Source organism: Scyliorhinus torazame, chromosome 13, assembly GCF_047496885.1.
Source record: "Scyliorhinus torazame isolate Kashiwa2021f chromosome 13, sScyTor2.1, whole genome shotgun sequence".
NCBI lineage: Eukaryota > Metazoa > Chordata > Chondrichthyes > Carcharhiniformes > Scyliorhinidae > Scyliorhinus > Scyliorhinus torazame.
The window spans coordinates 29446353-29467591 of NC_092719.1; the positions used below are offsets into that span (position 1 = coordinate 29446353).

The window sequence follows — 21239 nt, forward strand, 5'->3', positions numbered from 1 at the left end:
GCACACATTAACCAGCACGGCAGCATGTGCAGGGAGCACACCTTAACCAGCAGGGCAGCATGTGCAGGGAGCACATGTTAACCAGCAGGACAGCATGTGCAGGGAGCACACGTTAATCAGCACGGCAGCATGTGCAGGGAGCACACATTAACCAGCAGAGCAGCATGTGCAGGGAGTACACATTAATCAGCAGGGCAGCATGTGCAGGGAGCACATGTCAACCAGCAGGACAGCATGTGCAGGGAGCACACGTTAACCAGCAGAGCAGCATGTGCAGGGAGTACACATTAACCAGCAGGACAGCATGTGCAGGGAGCACACGTTAACCAGCAGGACAGCATGTGCAGGGAGTACACATTAACCAGCAGGACAGCATGTGCAGGGAGCACACATTAACCAGCAGAGCAGCATGTGCAGGGAGCACACGTTAACCAGCAGGACAGCATGTGCAGGGAGCACACGTTAACCAGCAGGACAGCATGTGCAGGGAGCACACATTAACCAGCAGAGCAGCATGTGCAGGGAGCACACGTTAACCAGCAGAGCAGCATGTGCAGGGAGCACACATTAACCAGCAGGACAGCATGTGCAGGGAGCACACGTTAACCAGCAGGGCAGCATGTGCAGGGAGCACACATTAACCAGCAGGACAGCATGTGCAGGGAGCACACATTAACCAGCAGGACAGCATGTGCAGGGAGCACACATTAACCAGCAGAGCAGCATGTGCAGGGAGCACACATTAACCAGCAGGGCAGCATGTGCAGGGAGCACACATTAACCAGCAGGGCAGCATGTGCAGGGAGCACACATTAACCAGCAGGACAGCATGTGCAGGGAGCACACATTAACCAGCAGAGCAGCATGTGCAGGGAGCACACATTAACCAGCAGGACAGCATGTGCAGGGAGCACACATTAACCAGCAGAGCAGCATGTGCAAGGAGCACAAGTTAACCAGCAGGACAGCATGTGCAGGGAGCACACGTTAACCAGCAGGACAGCATGTGCAGGGAGCACAAGTTAACCAGCAGGACAGCATGTGCAGGGAGCACACGTTAACCAGCAGGACAGCATGTGCAGGGAGCACACATTAACCAGCAGGACAGCATGTGCAGGGAGCACAAGTTAACCAGCAGGACAGCATGTGCAAGGAGCACAAGTTAACCAGCAGGACAGCATGTGCAGGGAGCACAAGTTAACCAGCAGGACAGCATGTGCAGGGAGCACAAGTTAACCAGCAGGACAGCATGTGCAGGGAGCACACGTTAACCAGCAGGACAGCATGTGCAGGGAGCACACATTAACCAGCAGGGCAGCATGTGCAGGGAGCACACATTAACCAGCAGGACAGCATGTGCAGGGAGCACACATTAACCAGCAGAGCAGCATGTGCAAGGAGCACAAGTTAACCAGCAGGGCAGCATGTGCAGGGAGCACACATTAACCAGCAGGGCAGCATGTGCAGGGAGCACACATTAACCAGCAGAGCAGCATGTGCAAGGAGCACAAGTTAACCAGCAGGACAGCATGTGCAGGGAGCACAAGTTAACCAGCAGGACAGCATGTGCAGGGAGCACAAGTTAACCAGCAGGACAGCATGTGCAGGGAGCACACGTTAACCAGCAGGACAGCATGTGCAGGGAGCACACATTAACAATGGCTGGATTGTGATGGTCGTCAGTGTCGCGGAGCCATCCTTCGCGGCGCTCCCAATCGCGCAAATCCCCGCGCAGCAGCCGGCTTTTCGTAACGCCGGCTGCAAGCGGCCTTTAAAATGGCCGCGATCATTTAAAAAAATTCGGCCGCATTGCACATGCGCACACGATCATCGGCGCGCATGCGCAAAGCTTTCCGCATGCGCGCCGATGATTGGGCGCGCACGCGCATCGCGGCCGCTATTTTTTTTACGGCAGCAGCTTTTTGTTTTACAAGTTTGGGTTTTTTTAATTCATTTTATTCATTTATTTTATTCATTTAATTTTCATTTTTTTCATTTATTGTATTCATTTCATTTTTTTTACAAGTTCGGGGGGGTGTTTATTCATTTCATTCATATATTTTATTCGTTTAATTTTTTTTCATTTATTTTATTCTTTTTTTTTTACAAGTCGGGGGGGGTTATTTAATAAAATTTAACAGAAAAAAATGCAGAACTTTAGACAGATGGAGACTCCATACGTTCCGACACCGGAAGACTTCACCTTTATCCAACAAGTTCCATTGGAGGTGTGTGTACGAGGGCCAAAGGGACCCAAAACCATTTCCTCCATTTTTATCAGCAGCAAACAAGGTAAGAGAAAATGGTGGGTCGCTCAGGTCGGCCAGCATGGGTTGCGAAGGTCAGCCGGCGTGGGTCGCGAAGGTCGGCCGGGTTGGGTCCTGAAGGTCGACCGGGTTGGGTCCCGAAGGTTGGCCGGTTGGTAAAAATGGGTCCCCGGAAAAAAAGTTTGAAGAACACTGCCCTACTGGAAAGTGGCATGCCTGATGTGTTCAGTCACTGTGAGGAGACACCACTAAGGTGCTGGTAACCTTGCAGAGAGCTCTGGACTGAAGACGCAGCCTTTCTCTGGTACAGGAATCAAGTTTTCTGGCCAGCACTATAGGAAGACATTTCATCAGAACGAGGAGCCATAGAGAGGGTGCAATCGGTGAGACTTTACTTATTGAGGTGTACACTACAAGTGCTTAACACCTGTGTCAACACTGTTCAATGAGACCGTATTTATCATTCTAACCCTGCCATGGCATCCTCAACAACCAGAGCGGAAGTGGAGGCAGCCTGATGTCTGCCACACCTTATTGTCTGCGATGACCTTGGCGGACTTCCTCAGGAGGGGCAAGACCTGGAGGGTGTTGCTGTGTGGCAGTGCCATCCTCTTCAGCCTGTGGCGCTGTATCTGAAGTAGTCACAGGGAGAGTGGATTTGGATGGGCTGGACATTTCCGGGGTCTCCTGGGTGAATGGCCTGGGCTGTGCACCAGCTTCTCCTCCTCTGGATCGTGCTCAAGGGCTCCTGGCTTCCTCCTTGGGATAGAGGGCGCGATCGAGTGAGCTAGAGAAGTTTCCATATCCTTTGATATTGATACTCATCGTGCCCCCAAGTGTTAGCACAATGGAGTCATGACCTGCACCCTGGAGACATGTCCTGCACCATGGAGTCATGTCCTGCACCATGGAGTCATGTCCTGCACCACGGAGACATGTCCTGCATTATGATGTCATGTCCTGCACCATGAAGACATGCCCTGCACCATGGAGACATGTCCTGCACCATGGAGACATGTCCTGCACCATGGAGACATGTCCTGCATTATGGAGACATGTCCTGCACCATGAAGACATGCCCTGCACCATGGAGACATGCCCTGCACCATGGAGACATGTCCTGCACCATGGAGACATGTCCTGCATTATGGAGACATGTCCTGCACCATGGAGACATGTCCTGCACCATGGAGACATGTCCTGCACCATGGAGACATGTCCTGCACCATGGAGACATGTCCTGCACCTTGGAGTCATGTCCTGCACCATGAAGACATGTCCTGCGCCATGGAGACATGTCCTGCACCATGAAGACATGCCCTGCACCATGGAGACTTGCCCTGCACCATGGAGTCATGTCCTGTACCATGGAGGTGTGTTACCCACGCTTGTGGACACAATATTTATATGGCTGGTCCAGTTATGTTTCTGGTCAATGGTAAGTCCTGGGTTTTTGATGGTGGGGACACAGTAATAAATAAAGGATAAATAAACTTTATTGTCACAAGTAGGCTTACATTAACACTGCAATGAAGTTACTGTGAAAAGCGCCTAGTCGCCACATTCCGGCGCCTGTTTGGGTACACAGAGGGAGAATTCAAATCCTCAGCTGGTACGGGAATTGTGGTGGTAATGCCATTGAATGTGATGTCTGCTGGTTATATTTTCTCTTGTTGGAGATGGTCTTTGCCGGGCACTTGTGTGGCACAAATGTTATTTGCCACTTGTGAGCTCAAGCCTGGATATTGCCCAATTCTTGCAGCATTTTGGACATGGACTGCTTCAGCATCTGCCAAGTTGCGAATGGTGCTGAATATTGTACAATCATCGAATATCCCAATCTAAATTTTCAGGTCCCTTCCTGCACAGGAATTGTCAAGGCTAATTTGATAGACCAGTGAAAGGTCTCCTTACTTCTAACCTTATGATGGAAGGTAAGTCATTGATGATACAGGTGGAGGTGGTTGGGTTTAGGACATGGCCCGAAAGAACTCCTGCAGCAATGTCTTGGGATTGTTTACTTCCAACAACCACAACCATCTGCTTTGTGTTAGGGATGATTCCAACTTGGGGAGAGTTTTCACCCCTGATTCCCTTTGACTCCGGTTTTGCTCTGCTCCTTGATACCACACTCAGTCAAATGAAGCCTTGTCAGGGGCATTCATCCTCACCTCACCTTTGGAGATCCGCATTCTTGACAATGTTTTAACCAAGTTTGGAAAGAGGTCAGGAGTGTTACCCTGGCTAAGGCCAAACTGAGCGTCAGTGTTACGGCACCCTGGGCGAGTACGCGGTCAATTCCAGCCCCGTAGACCCGGGAGACCCAACAAAAGTGAATTAACCTATAATCCACGTTTTCTGAAGATCTTTAACCCTTAACTGTCCCAATGTATCACAGGCACTAGATTGTGCCCTTTATCCACAAGGTGGCCCTCGCTCCGGCGAGTTCAGATCAGTGCAGTTCTCGTCGCCGGCAACCAGATGGTGATGTACACAGGATGCTCAGATCAGTGCACTTCTGCCTTTCTACCAGCAGATGGAGCGTTCGCCTCCCTGTGAGAACAATACAGCTCTGGTCCTGGAGTTTTGCAGTTTTTTACTGGCGGTTTTATCGCAAAAGCTCACACTTTATGCCTTTATTCTTCAGCTCTTCCCAGATATCTTCCATATTGCAGAATGGAAAATCCCACTCAAAGCAACCATTCTCCAGGATGCTGTTCATGCTCCAGATTCCAACATGAACTGAGTAATTTAGAGAGAGAGGAGAAATAAGATTTAAAACAGATCGGTCTCTCCAATCTGTTAGGTTTCATGTCAGGCTTCTGAAAGGACAACGTGAGGAAATTAGAACATAGAACATACAGTGCAGAAGGAGGCCATCCAGCCCATCAAGTCTGCACCGACCCACTTAAGCCCTCACTTCCACCCTATCCCCAGAACTCAATAACCCCATCTAACCTTTTTGGTCACGAAGGGCAATTTATCATGGCCAATCCACCTAACCTGCACGTCTTTGGACTGTGGGAGGAAACCGGAGCACCCGGAGGAAACCCACGCAGACACGGGGAGAACGTGCAGACTCCGCACAGACAGTGACCCAGCGTGGACTCGAACCTGGGACCCTGGCACTGTGAAGGCACAGTGCTATCCACTTGTGGTACTGTGCTGCCCATGAAATTGTCGATGTTTGTCAAAGTTTTCCGAAACTCTCTAGGTTCAGAAATTATTGTCACTCCATTATTTAAGAAGGGGTGAAACTAGATACCGACAGGCCAATCAGTTTATCAACAATTGTGGGGTGGCAGCTGGGATCTGTCGCCAGGGACACGGTGATAAAGTTGGAGGAATAGCAACTGATCAAAGAGAGACGAGAATTTGTGAAGAGTTCATGTCTGATTGATCTAGTTGAGTTTTTTGAGAATTTCACTAACATGGTGGATAGGGGAGTGAATACAAATGATATGGATAGAGAACAAAGGTAGGTAAAAGGAGATGATGTTCTGATATCTCGTGGAATAGCAGAACAGGTTTGAGGAACTGAATCACCTAGTCCATTACGATGTGTTCGGACCAAAAGCAATCCTAAAATGAGTATATTGTGCAGGCCGTATCATGAAACATTTCTGGAAACAATCAACTTCTCCTCATTGGATTGGATGGATTGGATTTGTTTATTGTCCCGTGTACCGAGGTACAGTGAAAAGTATTTTTCTGCGAACAGCTCAACAGATCATTAAGTATATGAGAAGAAAAGAGAAGAAAAGAAAATACATAATAGGGCAACACAACATATACAATGTAACTACATAATCACTGGCATCGGATGAAGCATACAGGGTGTAGTGTTAATGAAATCAGTCCATAAGAGGGTCATTTAGGAGTCTGGAGACAGTGGGGAAGAAGCTGTTTTTGAGTCTGTTCGTGCGTGTTCTCAGACTTCTGTATCTCCTGCCCGATGGAAGAAGTTGGAAGAGTGAGTGAGCCGGGTGGGAGGGATCTTTGATTATACTGCCCGCTTTCCCCAGGCAGCGGGAGGTGTGGATGGAGTCAATGGATGGGAGGCAGGTTTGTGTGATGGACTGGGCTGTGTTCACGACTCTCTGAAGTTTCTTGCGGTCCTGGGCCGAGCAGTTGCCATACCAGGCTGTGATGCAGCCTGATAGGATGCTTTCTATGGTGCATCTGTAAAAGTTGGTAAGAGTCAATGTGGACAATCCGAATTTCCTTAGTTTCCTGAGGAAGTATAGGCGCTGTTGTGCTTTCTTGGTGGTAGCGTCGACGTGGGTGGACCAGGACAGATTTTTGGAGATGTGCACCCCTAGGAATTTGAAACTGCTAACCATCTCCACCTCGGCCCCGTTGATGCTGACAGGGGTGTGTACAGTACTTTGCTTCCTGAAGTCAATTACCAGCTCTTTAGTTTTGCTGGCATTGAGGGAGAGATTGTTGTCGCTACACCATTCCACTAGGTTCTCTATCTCCCTCCTGTATTCGGACTCATCGTTATTCAAGATCTGGCCCACTATGGTCGTATCATCAGCAAACTTGTAGATGGAGTTGGAACCAAGTTTTGCCACGCAGTCGTGTGTGTACAGGGAGTAGAGTAGGGGGCTAAGTATGCAGCCTTGCGGGGCGCCGGTGTTGAGGACTATTGTGGAGGAGGTGTTGTTGTTCATTCTTACTGATTGTGGTCTGTTGGTCAGAAAATCGAGGATCCAGTTGCAGAGTGGGGAGCTAAGTCCTAGGTTTTGGAGCTTTGATATGAGCTTGGCTGGGATTATGGTGTTGAAGGCGGAGCTGTAGTCAATAAATAGGAGTCTAATGCAGGAGTCCTTGTTTTCGAGATGCTCTAGGGATAAGTGTAGGGCCAGGGAAATGGTGTCAGATGTGGACCGGTTGCAGCGGTATGCGAATTGCAGTGGGTCAAGGCGTTCTGGGAGTATGGAGGTGATGCGCTTCATGATCAACCACTCGAAGCACTTCATTACGACTGAAGCCAGGGCCACTGGTCGGTAGTCATTGAGGCACGTTGCCTGGTTCTTCTTTGGTACCGGTATGATGGTGGTCTTCTTGAAGCAGGTGGGGACCTCGGACTGGAGTAGGGACAGGTTAAAGATGTCCGTGAGTACCTCTGCCAGCTGGTCCGCGCAGGCTCTGAGTGCACGACCAGGGATCCCGTCTGGGCCCGTCGCCTTCCGAGGGTTCACTTTCAGGAAGGCCAATCTGACTTCGGAAGCTGTGATGGTGGGTATGGGTGAATTATGGGCTGCTGGGGCACTCGCCAGCGGATTGTTGGTTACCTGCTCGAACCGAGCATAGAATGCATTGAGTTCATCGGGGAGGGGTGCGCTGCTGCCAGAGATACTGTTCGGCTTCGCTTTGTAGCCCGTTATGTTGTTTAGTCCTTGCCACAACCGCCGAGAGTCTGTCTGTGACTCTAGCTTGGTTTGATATTCTCTCTTGGCATTCCGGATGGCTTTGCGGAGGTCGTACCTGGATTTCTTGTATAGGTCAGGGTTGTCTGCCTTGAACGCCTCAGATCTGTCCTTCAGTAGGGAGTCAATCTCGCGATTGAGCCATGGTTTCCGGTTGGGGAACGCACGTACTGCTTTCTTTGTCACGCAGACGTCCACACATTTGCTGATGAAGTCTGTGACGGTGGTGGCATACTCATTTAAGTTGGTCGCTGAGTTCTTAAATATGGACCAGTCCACTGTCTCTAAGCAGTCACGTAAGAGCTCTTCTGTCTCCTCGGACCACCACTGCACAACCTACTTAGCTGGATTCTCCCGCTTGAGTTTCTGCTTGTATGCCGGGAGAAGGAGCACCGTCTTATGGTCTGATTTCCCAAAGTGCGGCCGGGGGTTGGAACGGTAGGCACCCTTGATTTTTGAGTAGCAGTGGTCAAGAGTGTTGTCGCCTCTGGTGGGACAGGAGATGTGCTGGTGGAATTTTGGCAGTACACTCTTGAGGTTGGCCTTGTTGAAGTCTCCGGCCACGATGAACAAGGCCTCCGGGTGTTCTGTTTCGTAGTTGTTTATTACTGTGTATAGTTCGTCCAGCACCTTCCTCACTACTGCCTGGGGTGGGATGTAGACCGCTGTGATAATGGCTGAAGTGAACTCACGTGGAAGATAATATGGGCGGCACTTCACGGTCAGGTATTCCAGGTCTGGGAGCAGTAGGTCGCCAGAGTCGCCACATCCAAGCACCAGGAGGAGTTGATGAGGAGGCAAACCCCTCCACCCTTCGCTTTGCCTGATGATGCCGTGCGGTCCGACGGGTGAATTGAGAAGCCTTCAGGTTGTATGGCAGAGTCCGGTGAGGCAGGGGTGAGCCATGTCTCTGTGAAACAGAGCACACAGCAGTCTCTTACTTCCCTCTGAGAGGTAAGTCTGGCGTTAAGTTCATCCAGCTTATTTTCGATCGCGTGGACGTTTGCCAGGTGTATGCTGGGGAAGAAGGGTCTTGAAACCGCGTTGCTTCAATCTAACCTGCAGACCGCCGCGTTTCCCTCGCTTCCTCGGTCGGCGGCTGCTGCTGGATGATCCTGGGATCCGATGGCCGATGTCTTGTGGAAGGTAGGTGGTTGCGTCTGGCGGGGTCCAGGGCGCTGGCGGGGACCAGGGAGCTGTTTACGTATCTGGGGTCGCGTCTGGCAGGGTCCTGGGCGCTGGTTGAGGTAGAGGAGTTGCTAGGGGGGCATGTTTGCGATCCGTTGGGTCCTGGCGTTCTGCAGGCGCGGGAATACCTTGCCGCGCGTTTGGGTCCTCGTGCGCGGTCTCCGCCGTTTCGGGGTCCTGGGTTGTGGGCAGGGGCATCCTGAGGCAGGTTGGGCTGGGTCCCGTGGTCTGTTCCCTCCCTGGGCGCTCCTGGGGTCGGATCTTGAAGTAGGCCCGGTCGGGCCTCCACGTGGATTTTTCTTTCTTCCATCACCAGGTAGGTCGGGTCGCTGGGCGGGTCTCTCGGGGTCGCGTTGGGCCAGGTCTTGCCGTCGGGGGTCAGGTCGGGAGCTCCAGGGACTGGGCAAGGCGATCTGGGGGCTGGCGTTGGTAGTTAGGCCGGGTTTGGAGCTCCGAGGTCCGGGTCGGCTCCAAATCGAGGTCGGGGCTTCACTTCCGGTTTGGGCCCGATCTTCTTCCAGGTCGCGGAGGTCAGGTCAGGTCGGGTCAAATGGTCTCCAAGGGCCTCGGAGGATGTTCAAGCATGCAAGAGAGGTTAAAAGAGAGAGGTTAGTAATAATGTTAGGTTTAGAATTAAATTGTAAAAGATTAGAACGAGGATAAGTTAAGTAAAAAGTAGATCTATTTGTGAGAGCTCGCAGAGAGTCGCCTCGCTCCGGCGCCATCTTGGTAAAGCTCGATCCTTGGTCAGACTCGATTCCAGGGACACAATATGGAGCAAAGGCAAAGACAAAATGGAAAGAACAGGATTTGCATAAAAAACAACACTCTGATCCTGTTTATCGGTAACTGAAAGTAGATCTGGTTTAATGATGCATCCTGTCTGGCTCTGTCCTATTATTTAATGTCTTTGTGCTCAGTCACTGGGGCACAGGGTCCAGGTACAAAGTACATTTGCTTCTGCTTCTCTATCCCCTCACCGGTAACTGTTTATCTGGTGATCCAGAAGTAATCCACAGCCCTGGTTTTGGGTTTGATAGGGTGTGGGAGGTTCATCTGATTCTTTCTGATTAGTCACTTCACCTTTCATGTAACATAGCAACGTCATTCTGTCTTCTCGACCAGTTTCTGCTCAGAGTCGATCCATCTGTCTTTACCCAGGACGAAATCGCCCATTCTTGGTTTGAAAGCGCCGAGACTGGAGGGGGTAACCTGAGCTGAGATCACTCACATCCCAGGTGGAGCAGGCCTCAGAGTTGGCTGGTGAGGATGGAGATCATTCCGACACAGTAAATGAGATTTACCGCCCCAACACTCAGTGAGGCTTCATCCAGTATTCATTGATCACATGTGAACAAAAGTGAGTGACCTATAGTGTAGGAGCCGGTCTCAGAATCATTAATCACTCATCACTAATTGTCTCATTTCTCTATTCCAGCTACCAGCAAGAAAAGGTGGAGAGAAGGTTCCAGCAAGTGACTTAAAGGCAGATGCTTCAGCTTTTGATTCTTAAATTGTCTCAGATATTAACATTACTGCTGTGCCCGTATCTACTTACATTTTAATTTCATGACCTTCAAATTTGGACATGCCCAAACATTGTTGAACACCCTGCATTGACAAGACGCCTAGCTTCAGAGCCTGCAGTAGCTCAGTTACATTGTCTTTCAAGTGATCTTGAACTTCATTCACTAATTTATAGACACAACTAGTCTGATTAGGTGTGTTTTTTTCTTGCCCGTTCTTGGTGTAGAAGAGGTTTTCTGAGCCCAACATGCTTTGCCAATATGGCCCTTCTTGCCACAATTCCTGCATGGATTTGTTTTACTCCAACATTCCCCTGCTGAGTGTCCAACCTGCGTACATCAGTGACATGGTTTCACCCTTGTTCCTTGTGGTATCAATTTTGTTGAACTTTGCTCCAGCCCCTATTTGTGAAGCTTCTTTTGTTGCTAGCTCCACAGATATGGCAACTGTCACCGGCGCTTTTAGAGTTAAATCAGTGTCAGTAAGCAGCTTCCTCTGAATAGCTTCACTGCGGAGACAGCAAACCAACCTTTCACAAAGAGTATCATCAAGTAATGCAGGTCTGGGAGAGAAATGCTCCTCTAAGATTTTCATTAGTTTGACTTATCTCCTGGTTTTACTGGATGAACTACATTTTGGAGCAGCATCAAAGTTTTACGCCCCACTGATCTGAGAAATGGTGTGACCTTTACATCGTCCAATGTCTGATTCGCTATGTGGTATTATTGGAATCTTTCCTCATTTGAGTTCCACATCTCACGGTCTTCATCAAATGTATCCATGGCACATTTGTCCCACCATTCCGGATCCTGACTCCGAGGGCCTATACTTCAACCAACTTCAGACACATCACACCCCAAAATAAGAGACATATATCACTAAAGTAGTGTCCAGATACTTGTGATGCATGACCAATCACTACTGAAGCGAGGTTGTAGTCCAATTGAAGGCTTTAATGAACAAGTAGTTTCCCCAGCAGCTCCGGTACAGAATGACTGCTGTGGGTGAAACACAGACTCCTATGCTCCGCCTGCTGGGCGGAACCAGCAGGCAGGTTCCACCACTCATACTACAGTATAAGGTACATCCCACCTAGGTACCGCGATACCCCTAATATAGCCTACCACAACTTGTTACACTGTAAGCAAACCGGTCTCACAAAAATGCTGTAAATCTCATTTGGACACCCCAAATCCTTACTCAAAGGACCCCACCTTGGAATTCTCTCCCAAATTTAACTTCTACTCAGACGGCCCAGACAGGCACGCGAGGCCGCCCAATGTGTGCGCCAGGGCCAATGAGCACAGAACACTTTGATCGCCAACTGGGGGGTTGAAACTGGCCAAGGGCATGGACATCGCAGCCCAACTCCACACCCCCTATTCCCCCCCTCCTCCGTGACACATACCTGCTGCATGACAGGGTACGGGCTCTGGGTTGGCAGTACACCGGGTCTGGTCCATGGGATGACGGATGATGACAACCTGCTCTGCGATGAGCTCTGGTGGTCCACATCGTTCAATAGCGCCTGACTCCTGCCCACGGTAGCACTATTGACCGTTCTCCTGGGTGATCCCTACATATGAGCTGGCCATTCCATAACAGCAAAGTGATGGAAGGAGTCATCAACACTGCTATCAAGAAGCACCTACTCAGCAATAACCTGCTCACGGGCGCTCAGTTTGGGTTCCACCAGGGTCACTCATCTCCTGACCTCATTACAGCCTTGGTTCAAACATGGACAAAAGAACTGAATGCCAGAGGTGAGGTGAGGTTGACATCAAGGCAGCATTTGACTGAGTATGGTATCAAGGAGCCCTAGCAAACTGGATTCAATAGGAATCAGGGGGCAAAATCTCAGCTCATTGGAGTCATACTTGGCACAAAGAAAGTTGGTTGTGGAGGTTGGATGTCAATCATCTCAGTTCCAGGCGATCTCATCAGGAGTTCCTCAGGGTAGTGTCCATCGCCCAACTATCTTCAGCTGCTTCACCAATGAGCTCTCTTCCATCATAAGGTCAGAAGTGGGGATGTTTGTGGATGATTGCGCAATGTTTAGCACCATTCGAGACTCAGATAATGAAACAGTCCAAATGCAGCAAGACCTGAACAATATCCAGGTTTGAGTTGACAAGTGGCAAGTTATATTTGTGAGACACAAGTGCAAGTCAATGACCATCTCCTACAAGAGATGATCTAACCATTGCCCATGACATTAAATGGTATTACCATTGCAGAATCCCCCACAATCAACATCCTGGGGGTTATCATTGAAACTGAACGGGACTAGCCATAGTAATACTGTGGCTACCAGAGCAGGTCAAAGGCTAGGAATTCTATAGCCAGTAACTCATCCCCTGACCCCCCCAAAATCTTTCAACCATGTACAAGGCACACGTAAGGAGTGCGATGGAAGACTCTCCACTTGCCTCGATGAGTACTGCTCCAACAACACTCAGGAAGCTCAACACCATCCAAGACAAAGTAGCCTGCTTGATTGCTGCCCGTTCCACTAACATTCAATAACTGTACCACCAATGAACAATGACAGTTGTGTATACATCTACAAGGTGCACTGCAGGAAGTCGCTAGGTTTCCTCAGGCAGCACACTCCAAACCCGTAACCACTACCATTTTGAAGGACAAGAGCAGCAGATACCTGGGAACCCCACCACCTGGAGGTTGCCCTCCAAGTCACTCAACACCCTGTTACGACACCATGGGTGAGTGCGCGGTCAATTCCAGTCCTACATGCCCAGGAGATCCAACGTGAGTGAATTAACCAACAATTTGGGGCTTTTCACAGTAACTTCATTGAAGCCTACTTGTGACAATAAAGCGATTATTATTATTATAGTTTCTGAGATCTTTCACCCTTGACTACTCCAATCACTTATAGGCACCAGATTTGCAAGTGAATCACAAAAATAATGTTTTTTCTTATATAACAACAGAGATAAGACAGGCAATAATAATAATAGAATATCGAACAGTTAACCTATTATTGTCCCCTTTTACCATCCCAACACCCCAACCAACTCCAACCAACCTCGCCACATCTCCACCCCCCTAGATGGTAACAACATCCCTGAAATGTAGCATAAACCAACCCCATTTTTCTGGAATCCCTCACTCACCCCTCTTCGAGTGGATTTCACCTTTTCTAAGTTGCAAGAACTTGATTAAATCCACCAGCCACACCCAGGCACAGGGTGCGAGCGATCAATGAGGTGAAGACTAAAACATTTTCCCCCTGCACCCGTGTGCAAATCCAGCAAGCCGACACCCCGAGTATGACTCCGAGGGGACTGGGCTCTAAATCCACATGCAAGATCAGCGACATGTTGCTGAAGAACGACCTCCAAAATATCTCCAACTTCGGGCAAGACCAGTACATGTGTATGTGATTGGCTGTGCCCCTCCCATACAAATATCCTTACCCCCCCCCAAACAGCCAGCTTTTCCTTGGCTTTTTCAGGTGTACTCTGTGTACCCTGTGTAGGGCAGCACGGTAGCATTGTGGATAGCACAATTGCTTCACAGCTCCAGGGTCCCAGGTTCGATTCCGGCTTGGGTCACTGTCTGTGCGGAGTCTGCACATCCTCCCCGTGTGTGCGTGGGTTTCCTCCGGGTGCTCCGGTTTCCTCCCACAGTCCAAAGATGTGCAGGTTAGGTGGATTGCCCATGCTAAATTACCCTTAGTGTTGGATGGGGTTACTGGGCTATGAGGACAGGGTGGGGGTGTTGACCTTGGGTAGGGTGCTCTTTCCAAGAGCCGGTGCAGACTCGATGGGCCGAATGGCCTCCTGTTGCACTGTAAATTCTATGATCTACTCTCTTTAGCTGTATCAACCCCAGCCTCGCACACAAGGTTGAGGCATTCACCCTCCGTAGCACCACACACAAGAATCCCTCCTCTAGTGTGATCCCCAGCTCCTCCTCCCACTTGGTCTTCACCCCTCAAAAAACAGCTAATCCTCCTCCAAAATCCTCCCATAGAGCGCCATGGTGAACCCCCTTGCACCCCATCAGCGACAACACCCCCTCCAGAAGCGAGGAGGGCGGTGCCACCGGAAAGTTTGGAAAAGCGTTTTTCGCACAATCGCGCACCTGCATATGCCTGAAGCCCTTCCCACAAAGGACTCCAAACTTCCCCCACAACTCCTCCAAACTTGCAAACCACCCTTCCAAAAACAAGTCCTTCATCTCCATCCAAGCGGCACATCTTGCCGAGGGGTTCCTTTGTATTTAAAAGTAAAGGTGAAATCCATCTTAAAGGTATAGCTCCCAGTAATTATCCAGAAACAAAAGTTATAAAAGCCAAAATAGCAGAAAATAAAAGGTACGTACACGGGACCAGGTTTAAACTGAAGGACCCTAACAACTCAACTTGGAAATATATCGCTGTTCCTTCACTGACGCTGGGTTAAAATCGTGGAATTCCCTCCTGAAGAGCACTCTGGGTGTACCTAAAGCTCAGGGACTGCAGTGGTTCAAGAAGGCAACTCACTACCACCTTCTGAAGGGCAACTAGGGATGGGCAATAAATGCTGGTCTGACCAGTGATGCCCATATCCAGGAAATGAATTTTTAAAAACCCTTTCAAACCCAGAAGCAGGCCTTCTGATTATTTCAAACTCACCAGAAAAAGAGTTACTACCAGTGAGGGGATAGGGAAGCAGAAACAAACGTACTTTGTACCTGGGCCCTGTGCCTCAGTGACTGAGCACAAAGACAATAACTAATAGGACAGAGCCAGACAGGATGCATCATTGAACAATATCTAGTTTAATTTACCTATAAACAGGACCATAGTGTTTTTGATGCAAATCCTGTTCTTTCTGTGACACATGGCGCAATGGTTAGTACTGGGACTACAGTGCTGACCTGGGTTTGAATCCTGGCCCTGGGTCACTGTCCGTGTGGAGTTTGCACATTCTCCCTGTGTCTGCGTGGGTTTCACCCTCACAACCCAAAGATGTGCGGGTTAGGAGGATTGGCCACGCTAAATTGCCCCTCAATTGGAAAAATAGTAATTGGGTACTCTAAATTTATAAAAAAGAAACACACAGCAGTTTATAATATAATGTGAAGCGGGATGGGGTCTCGGCTGTTGGCCGAAGAGCCGACGAGTGTCCCACATTGCCCCCTTTAGAGGGCAGCACGGTAGCACAGTGGTTAGCACAGTCGCTTCACAGCTCCAGGATCCCAGGTTCGATTTCCGGCTTGGGTCACTGTCTGTGCAGAGTTTGCATGTTCTCCCCGTGTCTGCGTGAGTTTCCTCCGGGTGCTCCGGTTTCCTCCCACAGTCCAAAGATGTCCAGGTTAGGTGGATTGGCTATGCTAAATTGCCCTTAGTGTCCAAGAAAGGTTAGGTGGGGTTACAGAGATAGGGTGGAGGTGTAGGGATAGGGTGGAGGTGTGGGCTTAGGTAGGGTGCTCTTTCTTAGGGCTGGTGGAAAATCGATGGGCCGAATGGCCTCCTTCTGCACTGCAAATTCTATGATTTCCATTTTGCCTTTGCTCCATATTGTGTCCCTGGAATTGAGTCTGTGGAGAAATTAACTGTTTCCAGAAATGTTTTATGTTATGACCTGTACAATGTGCCCATCTTAGAACTGGTTTTAAGATGTTCCCTTCTAAATACATTGGATCTGGACGAGGATATTCAGTCCTGCAAAAATGTTGGTGACCTCTTCAAAAAACCCAACTAGATTAATCAGACATGAGCTACTCTTGTCTCACTTCCTTCACTCCAAAGGAGTGGCTATGGGTTCCTGTGTGGGTCCCAGTTTTGCCTGTGTCTTTATGGGATATGTGGAACATGCCTAATTCCAGTCCTACTCCAGCCCCCTCCCACAATCTTTATTCAGTATGCCGATGACTGTTTTGGTGCTGCTTCACATTGCTGTCTGGAACTGGAAACATTGTCAATATTGCTTCCAATTTCCATCCCATATCACCTTCACATGGCTCAGCTCCTACACTTCCCTTCCCTCGACCTCTCTATCTCTATTTCAGAGGATCGACTGTCCACTAGTATCCGTTACAAGCCCACCAGCTCCCACAGTTATCTCAACTCCAGCTCCTCACACCCCACATCCTGTAAGGGCTTCATCTCATTCTTCCTGTACCAGCCTCCCTGAACAGGCGCCGGAATGTGGCGACTAGGGGCTTTTCACAGTAACTTCATTTGAAGCCTACTTGTGACAAGCGATTTTCATTTTTCATTTTCATTTTCATTTCATTTTCATTTCCTGTTCCTTCACCTCCATCGCATCAGTTCCAAAAATGCCACTTTCCAAAATGGTGCTGCTGACATGTCTTACTCCTTCGTTAATCATGATTTCCCGCCCACTGTGGTTAACTGGACTCTCAACCGTGACTGACCTATCTCCCAGACCTCTGCCCTCACCCCTTCCCCTCCCTAACAGAACCAGGATAGGGTCCCCCTTGTCCTCACTTTTTACTCCACCAGCCTCTACATTCAAAGAATCATCCTCTGGCAGTTCGGCCAACTCCGACATGATGCCATCATCAATCACATCTTCCTCTCACTCCCCTGTCAGCGTTCCACAGGGACCATTCTTGGGGCATCTTGTCAAGGGGCATCTTGACAAATGAATGAATAGGATGGGAATAGAGGGATACAGACCCCAGAAGTGCAGAAGATTGTAGTTTAGACGGGCAGCATGGTCGGCACAGGTTTGGAGGGCCGAAGGGCTGGTTCCTATGCTGTACTTTTTGTTCTTTGTTCATTCCATCCGGGATACACTGGTCCGCAATTCCCTCACCCCTAACACCTCACCCTCTTCCCAAGGCACTTTCCCACGCAATCTCAGAAGGTGTAACATCTGCCCCTTTACCACCTCCCTGCTCACAATCCAAGGGCCTAAACACTCTTTTCAGGTGAGGCAGTGCTTCACGCCCACCTCCTTCAATCTGGGCTGTTGCATTTGCTGCTCCCAATGCGGTCTACTGTACATCGCAGCGACTAAACGCAGGCTGGTTGACTGCTTTGCAGAACACCTTTGGTTCGTGTACAAGCAGGACCGAGACCTTCCTGTCACTTGCCATGTCAGTCCTTGGCCTGCTGCAATATTCCAGTGAAGCCCAGTGTAAGCTAGAGTAACAGTACTTCATTTTCTATTCAGCACGTTGCAGCCTTCTGGACTTAACACTGAGTTCAGCAACTTCCGACTGTGAACTCTCTCCTCTGCCTCCACCCCATTTTCATTCCTCGCAATTTATATTCATTTTTTCCACGATCTGTTTTACCCTTACCATTGTCCCCCCTCTGCCACACCACCCCAGGAGGGCCACCTGTTCTCTGTTTCAGGTTGCCCTTTGATAAACTCCTTACCTCTGTTCTGCCATTAACACATTCTGATCTCTTAAAGTGCCACTATCAGCAGCCTCTTAGCCATGATCACCACATTCCCTTTGTCTTTTTGTCCATAACCTCTTTGTCAAATTCCATCTATCACTGACCCTCATTCCAGCCCCACTCCTCCTCGCCCACTCCCACATCAGTACAAATCTCATCTTATTTGCAGTTCTCTCAAGCTTTGACAAAGATTCATCCAGTCTTCGAATCAGAGAATTTTCAGTGCAGAAGGAGGCCATTCGGCCCATCATGTCTGCACCGGTCCTACTTAAACCCACACCTTCACCCTATCCCCGTAACCCAGTAACCCCACCTAACCTTTTGGACACTAAGGGGCAATTTAGCATGGCCAATCCACCTAACCTGCACATTTTTGGACTGTGGGATTGGATATTATTTCACTGGAAGATTTTTCAGAATTCCAACATTCGAGTCTGGTTTCAGTTTTGGTTCTGGCAGCTTGATGAAAGGGTCTAACTAACTCTCTCCAAAAAGATCGAACTAATTCTCTCCAGAAGGCCTGTGGGGGCTGCCTGTCTGTCCAGAAAGGTTCTATTCTCTTGAGATTGCAGTGCTTGAAGTCAAACCTCGAGCTGAAAGCATGGTTTGATGTGAAATAGAGTGTCTCTACATAAGCAGAGAGGCCCGAAGGTGAGCCATGAGCTGAAGGCCCAGCTTGATGAGAAATAAATTGTCTGTCCAGTAATAATAATCTTTATCATCACATGTAGGCTTACATTAACACTGCAATAAAGTTACTGTGAAAAGCCCCTAGTCGCCACATTCCAGCGCCTGGTCGGGTACACAGAGGGAGAATTCAGAATGTCCAATTCACCGAACAGCACGTCTTTCGGGACTTGTGGGAGGAAACCGGAGCACCCGGAGGAAACCCATTCAGACACAGGGAGAACGTGCCGACTCCGCACAGACAGTGACCTGGGACCCTGGTGCTGTGAAGCAACAGTGCTAACCACTGTGCTACCGTGCCACCCAGTAAGCCTGTTGCCTGCATGTACTGCATTTTCTAACCTGTGGGGACCCTGAATGAAGGAATCTGCAAAGAAGACCATCACTGGCTGTAAACCAAGACTTTAATCAGCAAGGATGCTGTCAAGAAAGTGTGTTAAAGAGCCACCCTTCTGAAACAAAGACTCAGCTTTTGATCTTCATCCTTTTTAGTTTCCTCCCTTTCCATCCCTCTGTGTTTGTCTGTCTTGTGTTTGGGTAGAGGTTGGGACTGTTAAGGTGGGTAGCAGCTATTAACTTGTTGTTATCCAGTTGTATTTACTGCATCTTTCATGATGATTCTTGGTATAAATCAACAATGTTCATGTTGAAAATAAAGAGTAATCGGACTCGAAACGTGAGCTCTTTTCTCTCCCTACAGATGCTGCCAGGCCTGCTGAGATTTTCCAGCATTTTCTCTTTTGTTTCAGATTCCAGCAGCCGCAGTAATTTGCTTTTATCGACTGTAATTATTGTGCAGTCAAGGGCCAAAGATATCAGAAATTTTGATAAGAATTATTGGCTAATTCATTTGAGTTCTAACTCCAGGATTAGTGGAGCTGAAACTGACCACGCACTTGCCCAGAGCGTCGTAACAGGTTAAAAACCCATTTAGGTTTAGTTCCTGATATTAAAATTATATTTTGGATTCTAGAGAACAAATTGTTGATGTAAAGAGTGAACAACACGGGTCCCCAACACCTCTCATTGTGGAACACAACTTTGCATCTTGTGTCAGTTTAAATAAATACCCTAAATGTCTATTCTCTGTTTTCAAGCCATCTTGCTATCCATTCTACTACTTGTTCCTTTAGCTGCTCTGACCTTTGTCATGAGTCTCCTGTACTATTCTTTACAAATGGGTAACATTCCCACTGCTGCCAGTGTGTGAAGGAGATCTATCATTATGGGGAGAAATGGGAGGAATAGATGGGGTTCAGACCTATTACAAAAGGGATCAGATTATCTGATATACGTTCTCGTGTTTTGAGAGTATTATGCTTTTATTCAGAGGTCTTCATCTCATAATAATAATGATCAAATTCTGAATGGTCTCATTGATTCATTAAATCTTAATTTTGTTAATCCATTCATTTCCAGTCTGATTAATGGGGTTTGGAACATTGACTGCAGTTTCCATTCCTCACTGAGGAACATAGAACATAGAACATAGAACAATACAGCGCAGTACAGGCCCTTCGGCCCACGATGTTGCACCGAAACAAAAGCCATCTAACCTACACTATGCCATTATCATCCATATGTTTATCCAATAAACTTTTAAATGCCCCCAATGTTGGCGAGTTCACTACTGTAGCAGGTAGGGCATTCCACGGCCTCACTACTCTTTGCGTAAAGAACCTACCTCTGACCTCTGTCCTATATCTATTACCCCTCAGTTTAAAGTTATGTCCCCTCGTGCCAGCCATATCCATCCGCGGGAGAAGGCTCTCACTGTCCACCCTATCCAACCCCCTGATCATTTTGTATGCCTCTATTAAGTCTCCTCTTAACCTTCTTCTCTCCAACGAAAACAACCTCAAGTCCGTCAGCCTTTCCTCATAAGATTTTCCCTCCATACCAGGCAACATCCTGGTAAATCTCCTCTGCACCCGCTCCAAAGCCTCCACGTCCTTCCTATAATGCGGTGACCAGAACTGTACGCAATACTCCAAATGCGGCCGTACCAGAGTTCTGTACAGCTGCAACATGACCTCCCGACTCCGGAACTCAATCCCTCTACCAATAAAGGCCAACACTCCATAGGCCTTCTTCACAACCCTATCAACCTGGGTGGCAACTTTCAGGGATCTATGTACATGGACACCTAGATCCCTCTGCTCATCCACACTTTCAAGAACTTTACCATTAGCCATATATTCCGCATTCCTGTTATTCCTTCCAAAGTGAATCACCTCACACTTCTCTACATTAAACTCCATTTGCCACCTCTCAGCCCAGCTCTGCAGCTTATCTATATCCCTCTGTAACCTGCTACATCCTTCCACACTATCGACAACACCACCGACTTTAGTATCGTCTGCAAATTTACTCACCCACCCTTCTGCGCCTTCCTCTAGGTCATTGATAAAAATGACAAACAGCAACGGCCCCAGAACAGATCCTTGTGGTACTCCACTTGTGACTGTACTCCATTCTGAACATTTCCCATCAACCACCACCCTCTGTCTTCTTTCAGCTAGCCAATTTCTGATCCACATCTCTAAATCACCCTCAATCCCCAGCCTCCGTATTTTTTGCAATAGCCTACCGTGGGGAACCTTATCAAACGCAAGGAGTTACAGAGCCACGTTGCACAATCTCAGATGTGGTACTGCAAATATTTGAATATCTTCCAGTCCCTCCTGTTGGCTCTCAGACACCAATTGGTCAACAATTAATGTGACATCATTACTGATCCAGCCAATT

General features: G+C 48.6%; 1 protein-coding gene across 1 annotated transcript in view; it reads left to right on the plus strand.

Annotated features, from left to right (window-relative positions):
* The first annotated feature begins 3624 nt into the window (after positions 1–3624).
* Positions 3625–21239, plus strand: part of LOC140387674 (lectin-like) — an 82987-nt gene continuing 65372 nt past the window's right edge. The window contains exon 1 of the mRNA XM_072470867.1: positions 3625–3705. Coding sequence (XP_072326968.1) covers positions 3635–3705 — 71 coding nt within the window. The 5' untranslated portion in view covers positions 3625–3634. The remainder of the gene's footprint in view (positions 3706–21239) is intronic.